The 12866-nt window shown below is 40.6% G+C and overlaps 1 protein-coding gene across 5 annotated transcripts in view; it reads right to left on the bottom strand.

The window, feature by feature from the left end:
• Positions 1 to 12866, bottom strand: part of BANP (BTG3 associated nuclear protein) — a 163590-nt gene that overhangs the window by 130215 nt on the left and 20509 nt on the right. For all 5 annotated transcript variants that reach the window (XM_053399945.1, XM_053399948.1, XM_053399949.1 and 2 more), the window contains exons 2-4: positions 11833 to 11961; positions 11120 to 11214; positions 8923 to 9122 (exon numbers count right to left, since the gene is read on the bottom strand). In XM_053399945.1, the coding sequence (XP_053255920.1) occupies positions 8923 to 9122; positions 11120 to 11214; positions 11833 to 11899 (362 nt within the window). In that variant the 5' untranslated portion in view covers positions 11900 to 11961. The remainder of the gene's footprint in view (positions 1 to 8922; positions 9123 to 11119; positions 11215 to 11832; positions 11962 to 12866) is intronic.

The raw sequence follows: 12866 nt of genomic DNA, 5'->3' as shown, positions 1-12866 counted from the left end.
GTGCTCATATTGGAAAGGGCTATGTTTTTCCAGGGCTTGTAATATGTCAGCACCAAACTATTGAATCCTTGGCTCCTTCACCTTTAAGTGCAAGAATGGAAGAATGTGAGATTTCAGACAGAACAAGCGCTGAACCAATTTAAGGGGGCAACTCTCCTCTTGTCTGAGGCTTACAGTCTTCTCTCAGGGGACACTCACACACTCCCTTGAGCTCACGAATCTGGAGCACAGTCTTTGGCAGGTCACTCTCAGACTCAATTCTCCATAGATAAAATGGGAAGAATAGTGACTTCCCAAGCCATTGTACTTGTAGGAGCATAGGAAGCTGCCTTTTACGGAGTCAAACCATAACCGATTTAGCTCAGAAATGACTTCAGTGACAACTGGAAGCAACCTTCCCAACTCTACGTGCAGATGCCAATAACTCAACCAGTGACCTTTTGCATGCTTAATAATGGAGCAAGGATGTTTGCAATGCGAGTAACTGTAAAGCACTTTGCAATGTCTATGTGTTATATAAATTAAGTTGTTACTCACTCAGTCATCAATTGACCATCAGCTAGTCCTAATAGTAATGGTTAGAATTATGAGAAATTGCAGCCGACAGACATCCAAAGAATTTTCAAGTACATTGATTCAGCAAGGATGGGAACAAGCTCCTATCCTGAATGTTGAAGAGAACCTGTATCTGCATGCTTGGGGCTCTAGAGTGAGGAAGAATGGTAAAAGGGTAAGAGGAAGAGAATTCATACGTAAACCAAATTTTTGAGGGCTGAATACATTATCCAATGAATTACCACATCTGCTACTCTTGAGTGCTGGAAAAGGAGGATTAGCACACACCCCAGAGACTAAGCCATCAAAGTTTTGTGATTAAAACTACAACCCATTTTCCTATTTTAAACCACATGGCCAAGCCTGTGGGATAGTTTATTGCAATCAATGAACATCTTTACGATTCAAATATAAAGAAAAGGGGGGGAAGGACACGCACCAAGCTTTGCTGCTGACAGCCAGAAGATAGCCTAGCTAATGTATTGGTGTTGATGCAAATGTATATATGTATAACTTAATTACTTTCCCCTTAGGATTCTAAACTTTCATTTCTTTTATTTATTGAGTCTATATATTCTTGTTCATATTTGCACATTACTTTCCTAAGGGCAATATACACAGCAACTTCCCTCGCCCTGCATTATTGAATTATACCAGTACACCAGCCAATAAACCGTTCCAGCTGGCATACCAGAGATATGGCACAAGATGTATCCCATCAATCAAAACCTAACACATCCAAATCTGCTGAATCCTGAGAGAGAGCAAGACACATTGCATATCACAAAGCTACACCTACAAAATGCACACATACCAAGGTTACATAAAGTGGCAGTCACCAGATTCCTTTTATGAAACACACATGATAAATGCTTGGTTACATTTGGCAACTGAAAAGGCAACTATTCCTTTGCTGCTGTGCTGAAAACAAATCCAAGACACACAACAAGTCAAGTCAACATTTCCTAAGTGTTTTGTAGTTTAGACCCATTTTTAAAACAGATAAAGAATCTACACTACAGAGCAAAAGCTTCTAGAAATAAAAGCTTGCTGGGCAAGCAGAACTACTGGTGCCACCTGGATGGATCATGGCCAACACATTGGACTTGGTATATCAGAGCTTTGATTCTGTGTGCCACTGCACATTTTCTAGCGCATTAACAGAATCATGATGGTTACAATATGATGAAATCTGATGTCATACTGCAGTAAAAAGAAAACATGGCTGTCAATTATCATGTTGGAAGCTGTGGTCAGCATATTTCCTTGAAGGATAAGATAATTCTGGAGCCAGACGTTTAGGAAATTAAAGAGACTGAGGCCCAAGGCCAGATAATGCATGTTGGGAACAGGCAGGATGAAAAGATGAACAGAGCTGAAGAAAGCTAAGTGAGGCTGGGAATACTCCAAATATATTAAAATATTTAAAACATGCACTTCATCCAATGATGCAGGCATATGCCCACAAAAGCTCAGCTCACAACCAACAAATTAAGTCTTTCAGGTGCCGTAAAACTCTTTGTTTTTGCCGCAGATGAACACAGTAGTCATATTTCTCATTGAAACATACCTCCCTCTTCCTCTCTTTCCTAGAGAAAAAAAGTACACAGTTCTTGGCTGATTTAAAGCTCCATGGTAAAACACAAATCTGAAAACAGCTCCCTCCCTAGTATATTAATTTAGCAACAAAAATAAATAGAGCACATAAAAACATCCACATAGTATTAGAGGGCCACAGGCCTGGCTTGGTAGATAAGACTAAAAGCTACATAGTTATTTCCCACCTATTTATTTAATCATTATTACAACTCTCCTTAGTTATGGGCCATTAAGTGACTGTTTTTTAAAAGAACGTGCATGAGAGTGGAGATAGTCTCTCTGTGTGTAACACCTTCTCACTTTCTGATCAATAAGGCAGGGAAAACTTGACATGGATCCCTTTCAATTCCACTCATTCACCACTCATTTTCTACACAAAACCTTGAAACTCATGGGCCCCTTGTCACTATACAGGAAAGGATGGGCATTTCTCAGGCAGAGGCTTCTACAGGCTAGAATTACTCAATCAAAATTTTGAAAAGGAAGGAAATTCTACTGCAAAGTGCAGCATCGGAAGACTCAGACATTCTATATCACAATCCAAAAGGAATGAAAAGCTGGGATGTGTAAATTAGATAGTTCTTCTAAAGCCAGAACACTGCAACACCAAGTTGCCACAGAAAGATGGAGTGGACAGTGGAATAAAAATCAATGCCCTTTGGCACTTTAAATATCAACATGATTATTGTATCATTATCCTTTCTTTCTTGGGCTCTTGCTTTGTCTCAGGTTCTTTGCTGGTTTTGAAACAGACATACCCAGATATACAGGAATCACCCTTATGCGCAACAGATAATCATCTGAGGAAGAACTGATGAGGTTGAGCTCAGACCTTGTGCTCATGCATTCTTCTTGCAAAAGGTAGAGGACTACAAAGAGAGAGAAGAGTACTTCAGGCAAATGACCACCCACAAAGAAAATGTCAATAAGAGAGGTTCAGTTTCTGGGACCACAGTCTATACGTTCCTACTTGTCAGGAGATGGGCAGCATCTCATGAAGATGATTGGCAGAAGCATGATGAATCTGATCAAGAGGAAGAAGAAGAAGAGTTTGGATTTGATATCCCGCCTTTCACTCCCCTTCAGGAGTCTCAAAGCGGCTAACAATCTCCTTTCCCTTCCTCCCCCACAACAAACACTCTGTGAGGTGAGTGGGGCTGAGAGACTTCAAAGAAGTGTGACTGGCCCAAGGTCACCCAGCAGCTGCATGTGGAGGAGCGGAGACGCGAACCCGGTTCCCCAGATTATGTGACTACCACTCTTAACCACTACACCACATTGGCTCTCAAGAGGACTTTAAACTAAATCCCATAGAGAAAGAGAAAACAGCCTGAAGGTAAGTTCACTAAAGACAAGGACTATGACGCTACAGCAAAAACTAGGAGTTACTGTAGATGCCAAACTCAACACTACCGTAGTAGGAGAAACTCGGATAGCGTAGTAGGGGAAACTCGGAGCAGAATATTCAGTGCTTTCTGTGTCTATACACTAACAAGTATGGAAAACAAGGTGAGCAGCAACTACTACTTCAGGACAGTAAGTATTTTTTTATAGGAATAACAGACTTGATGAGGATGAATCATGTTGGTCAATAAAAAAATAAAATATAGATGCAAAAGAGAAGGAGAGGACATAATATTATATGTCAAATGTATATGCCTTCTCAGAAATTCAATAGAGTGAACAAGATATCCCATTTGGGTAAAATACAGTATTTTTTGCTCTATAAGACTCACTTTTTCCCTCCTAAAAAGTAAGGGGAAATGTGTGTGCGTCTTATGGAGCGAATGCAGGCTGTGCAGCTATCCCAGAAGCCAGAACAGCAAGAGGGATTGCTGCTTTCACTGTGAAGCGATCCCTCTTGCTGTTCTGGCTTCTGAGATTCAGAATATTTTTTCCCTTGTTTTCCTCCTCCAAAAACTAGGTACGTCTTGTGGTCTGGTGCGTCTTATAGAGCGAAAATATGGCAAGTGGAAATAGAAATAAAACAACATTGTAGCCGCATTCTACAATAGTTTGCAAAGCCAAGGTTAAGAATGTCAATGACGCTTTCTTGTCTCAAATTACACGTTTCAGTTAGTCAGAAGCAATCTGGGACTTCAACTACTCTGATATCTGTTGGGCAACAAACACCGCTAAGCACAGAATCTCCAACAAATTCCTGCCATGCTTTGCTGACAACTTTTTCTTTCAGTAAGGGGCAGAAAGGAATGAGATCAGCTATCCTTGACTAAATCTCAACCAATGAGATAACGTAGTAGGAACTTTTTGGAAAGTGACCGTGTAATGCTGAAATTCATGATGCTATGGAAAACTAAAAGGGGAGTGCTGTTGTGTTCATGTTCTGCTTGTAAACTTCAATGGATCGACTCCGAGTACAACTAATACTGGATCCAACCCTATGATTCTAAGGACAATTTACATAATACATTTTCATCCATGTGAGCAGTCCCATCCTGCCTAGGGGATGTTCATGCAAATTTAAACAATGCTATGACCTGAGAATCACAAATTTCTAGATTGCAACATCTAAAAAAGGGCTCTGCCACCAGAGATTGACACTTAAACAGTATCATTTTTTTAAAAATGTAATAAAAAAGAGCAGCCTAAAGCAGTAAAACTGGCTCAGGTCTTGATTATGAAAAATGCATGTCACATCACTGTAAGCAGTTAACTGACATATAACTCCAACATAGTTTGCAGGCACTGGAAATAAAATACCATAACATGTATGTGTTTATTTTTGAGAGGGGAAAGAGCAAGCTTGCTTTTTTGGGCACTCAATCAAGACAGGGTTGTTGGGCTTAAAACCATCTGTCCTACACCATTTTGCTCACTAGAACACCCAAAGTTTGTGTTACAGATTGGGGAAGAGGAATGTTAACCGCCATAATCATGGCAAGCAGCAAAGAAGGTGGGGATCTCTCTCACTCAGGTAAAGAAGCTGAGCACCTAAATGAAAAAAAATGCCTACTGAAATTGGCACGTATCCACTACAGTCGACACTCAAGGCAGAGGATGGGAACAAAAAGAGAAAAGACAAACGCAACAGTGTCAGGTTTCTACTAAAAATAACTATTGTGAAGCAAGAACTGATCTCAGGCCAGGCTCAGGCTAGATGCAAGTCGCAACAAGACTCGGGCTAGCTGCTGGGCATTTGGCTACACTACAGGAGAGCAGAGCTCTGGTGCTGCTTCAGCAACCATCAAACTGAGACCGAGAATTGAACTGCAGGTTCTAAACTTATGCTAAACATCATCAGTCCTAGGTTCTGATCCGAAGATGCCCAAGTGAATTCACCCTCACCATCAAAGTGACGGAAAAGACCAATGGCTCCCACATCAACTCCCATATGCACACCAACTCATGGGACTGCAGTTGTCATTTTCACTAGTCTTTCCATCACCTCTATGGTGAACAGAGGAAGTAAATGTCTTCATTACTTTTCTTTTACCCTGGGGACAGCACAACTTTTTTTTTTAACCTGCAGTCAAAGTCACCAGGTTGGAAGGGGCTGGAGGAGGTTCTATGCTACACCTCTCACTCATATTTCATTAATATAGATAACAAAAGAAATGTGGTTGCTACCTAGAAAGAGAAATGCTTCTTAGAAGGGGAAATCCCGAACCAGTTTTCCTTTAAGCCCAAAGGAAAAAGTAATTTAGTAAAGCATACAAATCTAATTAAAGACTCTTAAAGATAAGGCAAGTGATAACAACTCTCTCCTGCTCTTTCCCTACCTACAGCACCGCTTCTGTCTTGAAGAGCATAAATTTCTACTTTCTTTTATGGAAGCTGATATTTATGATGAGCCCATAAAACAGCAAGGCTCATTTCGCTGGCATTTAATGGCAATGGAAAGCAGAGCAAGACCATATATCATCACTATATAACATATATCTCAACTAACAAAACTGTGTTCTTTCCACCTGGGAAGAAAACATTTTCAATAAAAGTATTTCCCCAGGTGAGAGATTAATTGTGAAGCTCCATCAGAATGCCTATCAAAGGCCCCCAAGTCTTCAGAAGGCAAAGCACAGCCTCGGGGCACATGCTAAATCTGTCAGAGAGTCTAATTAGTAAAAGCTGGTGAAGAGTGACATTCGCTGGACATGCATTATTGGGTTCCTAACCAAGTTATTCGCCTCAAGAAATCTCCTTCATAGTGCATTTTCAGCAAAAAGGCCAACGCAAGAGGAAAGATTATACAGGACAGGGTATACACACCAGTAGTAATACAACACATTAAAAACTGCTTCTTGCTAGTAAATTATGGATAGGAAATGGCTCAGTTTGCCTGTAACACTAACCCAAACTATGGCTTAGCGCAAATGTGCAAGCATGCATATCCCTGGAGAGGAGATTGCAGCCACTTTGTTCCTCCTCCAGATCTGCTGCTGATGTGCTGAGCAATAGTTTAGTTTAGTGTGTCATCCAAACCCAGGCTCGTGGTTAATCTTCTCCAGGCAAACCACAAGCTGTAAACTAAGAACAACCCTTGGTTACAGTTTGCAGTTTGTCTGAAATGAGTCAAACCACAAGCCTGTGTTTGGACTACATACTACACAAACCATGGATTAGGTCGCAGCAATGCAGGGCATGGAAGCCTGTGATCTCTTCAGAACCTGTACATTTGCACTAAGCCATGGTTTGGCTTAGCATTATGTAAGAACTGGGTCAACGCAACCTAATTTCTGTTTTTCATGCAAGCTAAGAAGGCACACCAAAGTTCACAGTACTGGCTCCAATAGGGACGCAAGCAGACTTTCTTAGGTTTGGGTGAAACCATCCTGACAAACATCCAAAATATTTGGAAAGATCTTTTTCTATAGGAGGGTAAGCAGACAGAGACAAACTGAAGTTAATGGCACAGCAACCGCTTGACCACAACGCAGCACACGCTAGTCTTGCTGCCAATGCAGGGGAATGCTTTCACCAGTGATTCACTCCCAATAATCCTTCCACAGAGGGATATATGGTTACTAGCATTATGTTTATATAATACTTGGGGTATGGAATCATAGACTGAGATGGCTGAGATGATCAGCACTGTAAAAAGTCCAGTATCATTTTAACATGTGCATTAAAAAGTAGCAAAGCTATGAATTGTACATTCATGAAATAAATAGATTCCACTGAGTATATCTGCAAGTATCTGTAAGGAATGAAGTGTTGTAAAAAAAACTGGGCATGAGAGGAGCGTGAGTTGGAAAGAAACCAAAGAAGAAGCCATCCAGTAAAGGATTAGGGCTAAACATGGATGCCAAATCAGATAGGAAAGGATTTGTATGTCAACAAAAGATGTTCTGTGCTGCTGATGTGCAAGCCTGTCATTATGAAGCCAGAAGAGAACAGCTTCTTTCTGTGAGTATCCAGGGCACCTGCAATACTGAGATCACTTTATAGCATCACATACCAGAAAAATATTCAGAAACTTGCAGAGTTTGCCCATGAATTTTAAAGATATATATAGATACAGATATAGATATCTTAAACAGACAGAAAATACACCCAGGTGTAGAAAGAAGTAACTGCTCAAACGCAACTATTTAAGACAGTAAAAGCAAAGGAAAGTATAAGCAAGTGAAGTACAAAAGGTAAAGCAAAAAAGTGGTTATTGTTCAGAATGGGTTAGGAAGAACCTCCCTAAGAATCAAAAGTATTATACTACAGAAAACCCTCCAAATAAAGGGATGATAACAGAAATTCATTGGCTGCTTTAAAACAGGTGTGGGGAACATTTGGCTCTCCAGATGCAAGCATGCTCTCTTCAACCCATATTATGTCTTCATTTTATATGTCTGATGCATTTTGGCTTCCTGCCCTCTGACTGGCCCATACTATCTATGAGACTAAAGGTACAGGGGCTGTGAACCACACTAAAATACATACCAAATCAGTACCAATACATCCCAAATTCAGCACCAAAGAAAGCTTAATTCAGTGACAAAAGTAATTATGCAAATCCAATTGTGCAATTTATACAAAGTTAGTGTGGAGTAGCCAGAATCTATACAGAGCCCCAAAGTCATGCCTTCTAACCACTGCCTGCTCAGGCTTCCAAGAGATTGCTAGTCATTACACTATGGATGGGGAACATCTGGTCCTCCAAGTCCCTCCAGCCCTGGTGAGGGATGATGCAAACTGTTGTCCAACATCTGAAAGGCCATGGATGTTGACAGACGCATTAGCGAGCCCTAAGAGCTAGAAGTTTGCTCTAAAAAGCAAATGCTCAAATTGTGAAACCATATTTTTCATCAGGCCTTTGATGCATAATATGTCTGGACCACAGCATGTAGTTAATTAACTGTTCTTAACTGATTGTAATCTTTTATTATTGGTATTTATTTTTGTATATCAGCCTAGTCTTTGTATTTATGTTATATAAATAAATTCTCAGAATGCTGAATTCTTCATTGAAAGGATAAAAATGAAACCCCAGCCAATTGCCCCAGGATAGACCAGGAGCGATCTGCCACCAAGCTAAAACAGAAGCCAAGCCACTCCATCTGTAATGTACCCTACACCCAGGCAAAAGCTAAGGCAAAATGTGGTAGCATTTCCAAGTCATTCACAAAGGGGGCGTGTCAGTCTCACAGGAAGCAACACGGTGAACCTGACAGCGCAATAGCCCCTGAGGGGAATTCATTTGTCATTCTAAACTGCATACCAAGCTCCTGACAGTTATCCAGAAAGCTGCCCAGCTTGTTCATGCCAAGCAGATGCTCTGGAGACAGCACAGGCTGTCCTCACACATTAATGTCTTACCATCTCACTTTGTTGCATGTCTGTGTAGCACCAAGCGGGGAACCTGCCACCATGGGGACTTGGATAGGGCTATGCTGCTTGTTCATGACAAGGTCCAGTTTCTCTTCCAGTGATTTGCAAGTAGCTTCTAGGGCTAGCAGCTTTGCTTCAATACTATCCAATCGCAGGCATATTGTCTGATTAATGGAATACAGGAACGACTAGGGAAGAGAAGCAGCCAAATAAAACAGTGGTATATATATCTTCAAAGAACATACACACATCAATATTCAACTAAATGCCCCGTTTCCTAAAGGAGCACTATCAGACCACCCGGTCTCTAAGTATGATCAGCCACAAAGTTGATGGAATATCACAGCATTATTGAGGCTTACCTGCACGTCTCATTTTAGAAGGCTCTGAATTTGAGGTCAAACTCCAGAACCTTGTTTTCAATGCCATTACTTTACCCTTAATATGGGTGTCTCTGAGGATATGCAGTCATCAAATGGTTTCCAGAAAGTGGTCATAATACCTATGTCTGCCTAGGACCCTCGTACCTACGGGACCGCCTCTCCTGGTATGCCCCGCGGAGCCCTTAAGGTCCATAAATAGCAACACTCTAGAGGTCCTGGGCCCTAAGGAAGTCAGATTAGCCTCAACCAGGGCCAGGGCCTTTTCAACACTGGCTCCAGCCTAGTGGAACACTCTGTCTCATGAAACCAGGGCCCTGCGGGATCTGATTTCTTTCCGCAGGGCCTGTAAGACAGAGTTGTTCCGCCTGGCCTTTGGCTTGGAATCAGCCTGATTCCCCTCCCCCTCTTTCCTTTTCCTTCAGTGATGGAACCCCTATTTGGGGACTTCCCTGGCTTTCTTCTGGCCCACGTAGGACCAATCTGGATAGTTGGCCTTGGTGAAGATTTGACGTTTTCTCCCCCCAGTTTTGATCTGGGCGTCCACTGAAATGAGGCTGCATTTTAAGTTGTACTTTAATCCTGTTTTTAAGTTGTATTTGAATCAATTGTTATTACACCTGATGTTAGCTGACCTGAGCCCGGTCTTGGCTGGGGAAGGCCGGGTATAAATAAAAATTATTATTACTATTATTATTAATGAAATCTTTTCATTTTAACATAAAACATTCAACTAAGCAGATCACTTAGGTCTTTGTAAAACACATGTCCACCACTTCTAGAAACACAAGTGGTGGGGACATGTGGAGAGGCCATTTCCACTGTAGTAGGCTGTGGAAATATTTTTTCTTAATGATACCCCAATCTCAGGTAAGATCTATTTTGCTCTAGCAGGCCCTAGGGCTTGATATCTGATCTGTTATCCTATGCCTCCCACCAAAGTAATTTTTAATCTGATGTTCCAATAGGTTTTAAACTAAGCGGCACTTTGGTTGTTTTTGGAAACAAAGGAGGGATATAAATATTTTATAATCAATTCCCAAAGTTTTGTGTTCTGAAGCAAGTTTGGTAAATATACACACACACACCCTTTGTGCAATTACTGTGATTAATTTCCTAAAGAAATAACAAAAGAGCAGCATTAAGAAGAACCTTCCCCACACTACAAAATATTTTTGTTTTGATTTTCACTTTGTTTTGATTTACTTAAAGAAATTTCTATTGTGCCCCCTGGTGGACTTTAATTAAAAGTTACACAGAAGAAGCAAATTTAGCCCATTAGGTTAGTTATTCAAGATAGAAAAAACAGCTTGGAAAAAATACAATGCTTAAATTAACTAGTTAACAAAATATTAAGCAATTTCCCTACAGAAGGAGCTAAAGCATACAATAAAATTTAGCCCCTGAAGGGCTTTTGATGCAACCACCTCTACTATCTGCCCAATAGCCCCATAAACAAGTACCTAGTACTAGGAGTATGGAGTCAATCTGCTGTGGCAAGATTCTTGGGTTAGCTTCTGAAGCCTCTGTCTCTGTCTTTCTTAAGGAGAACAAGAAACCTGCAGCTGCAGACAATTTAGAAGTCTTTAGCCCACAATACAGAGATGGGGGAACCTGTGGACCTCCAGATGTTGCTTAACTACAACTCCCATCACCATTGGTTATGATGGCTGGGACTGATGGGAAATGGAATGCTACAACATCTGGAGGGCCGCAAAGTCCCCATCCCTGCAGTAACAGAACCTACCCTTGTCCATCCAATACTTGACAACATGTAGTAAATAACAACAAATGTCCACAGGCACCTTAATTGAGGGATCCTGGCAATTAATTTCAATCCGTTGACGCTTTATAGGTGGGTCTACATCTTCCTCTGTCACATCATGATTTTCCAACACAACTGCAAAACAAAAACAGAGAAGCTATTTTCAGAATTTCCAGAAAGGACACTGCACAACCAGTACAAATTAAATACAGCCTTTGAATGCAAAGTTGCCACTTGCATGCAAGGAAATTCCTTTCTCCAATCCTATTTTAACAGCTGAAGCTACCTCCTATCTGAGGGTGTTTCAATGGTTGATTCAGACTGAGATAAGCTCTAGATCCATGCTCCCAAACAGGCCAAGCCACAGTCTACATCAGGCTTGCCAACCATCTTCAATCATGTTGTATCCTAACATGCATTCCGTTGCTGGTGGCTGCCAGCACCTCAGTCTCAGTTGCCATGCTTCAGTATCATAAGAAATGTTTAGGGCATAATACAATATGAGACACAGGAAGTAGGGACTGGAAGAAGAGCCCATAAACTCTGGGTGTGTGGTAGCCTGTCTCTACTAAAGCACTATTTTATTTAGTCCCAAAGAAACATGAGATTCTATAGATCAGTTCTTCATCATTCTTCATTTGTACAAGACATATAATAAAACATACATGCAACCAACAGCAAAATATAGGGTGCCTTTGCATTTATTCCTCTCTCTGTTACATCTCCCACTGTGTGTCCCCTCCAACAGCATACCTGGATGATCTGGATTCAAGTCCTCAACAGCAATTTGAACCACCTCAGCTAAATCCTGTTCTGTCATCCTTCAGAAACAGGCAGCAGCGCTGGTCCTGAAGAGATGTATCAGTTCATGCAAATCTGATCCTGTAAAACATTGTTAAGAAGAAATTGTAATAAACACAGTGGATGCAAGAGTCACCATATGTCACAAGGGGGTAAGAGTATGTTCAAATCATATTTATGAGCTTTTTCAAAAATATTTTTATTCATTTCTTTTTTTTTTTAAGAAAACATCCCGTTGATCCTCATAAAGAACCAGGTTTCCATCGGTCATTTAGTACAGCACTGTCTCCAACAGCAACAATAGGCAGATAATTCATGCTGCATATACATAATTATATTACTATAGCAATCTGAAATCTCTCTCTACACAGAGAGAGAGAGAGAGAAACTCAATATTCACAATTACTAAATGCTAAGGTTAGAATTTCCCACTGCACTCATAAGAAGAAAAAGGAAGAAAAGGGAAGAAAAAGCTACCCTTTTCTTACCCTTGGATGACTCATTGTGAGGACAGTCTCAAAAGCTCTTCATCTTGAAATTAGTTACCACAACATACTTGCACAATTTGCCTTCTAATGTAAACCATAAGAGGTGCGTAAATAGTGGTAGACACATTTTTCCCACCATTTTCATGCTTATATATTAAGATTCTAGGACAGTTAAAGAAATGGTAGCTGACATCTTCCTTTTTTTAGCTTAACAGTGAAATTCTATACTTGTCTACTCAGACGTTAAGTCCCACTAAGTTCAATGGTGCTTGCTTCCTAGTAAGTCAGCAGAGTTCTAGAAAATTAAATGTGTATATGGAGGCAAGCAATAGTTCTAAAGCAGGAACTTTGTTTTTAGATGATGCAGACACTGTAACATGCATACTCTTAACACCGACATAATTCTATGATTCTATTATTCTCTTCTAAGCAAGAGGGCATTTATTTATTAATATTCTACCCCACCTTATCCCCAAGAGAGACTAACAAATCAATAAT

The sequence above is a fragment of the Podarcis raffonei genome, chromosome 8, assembly GCF_027172205.1.
Source record: "Podarcis raffonei isolate rPodRaf1 chromosome 8, rPodRaf1.pri, whole genome shotgun sequence".
In the NCBI taxonomy this organism is placed as follows: Eukaryota; Metazoa; Chordata; class Lepidosauria; order Squamata; family Lacertidae; genus Podarcis; species Podarcis raffonei.
The sequence above is the reverse complement of the archived record's forward strand: the minus strand, read 5'-3'. Positions and strand labels throughout refer to the sequence as shown.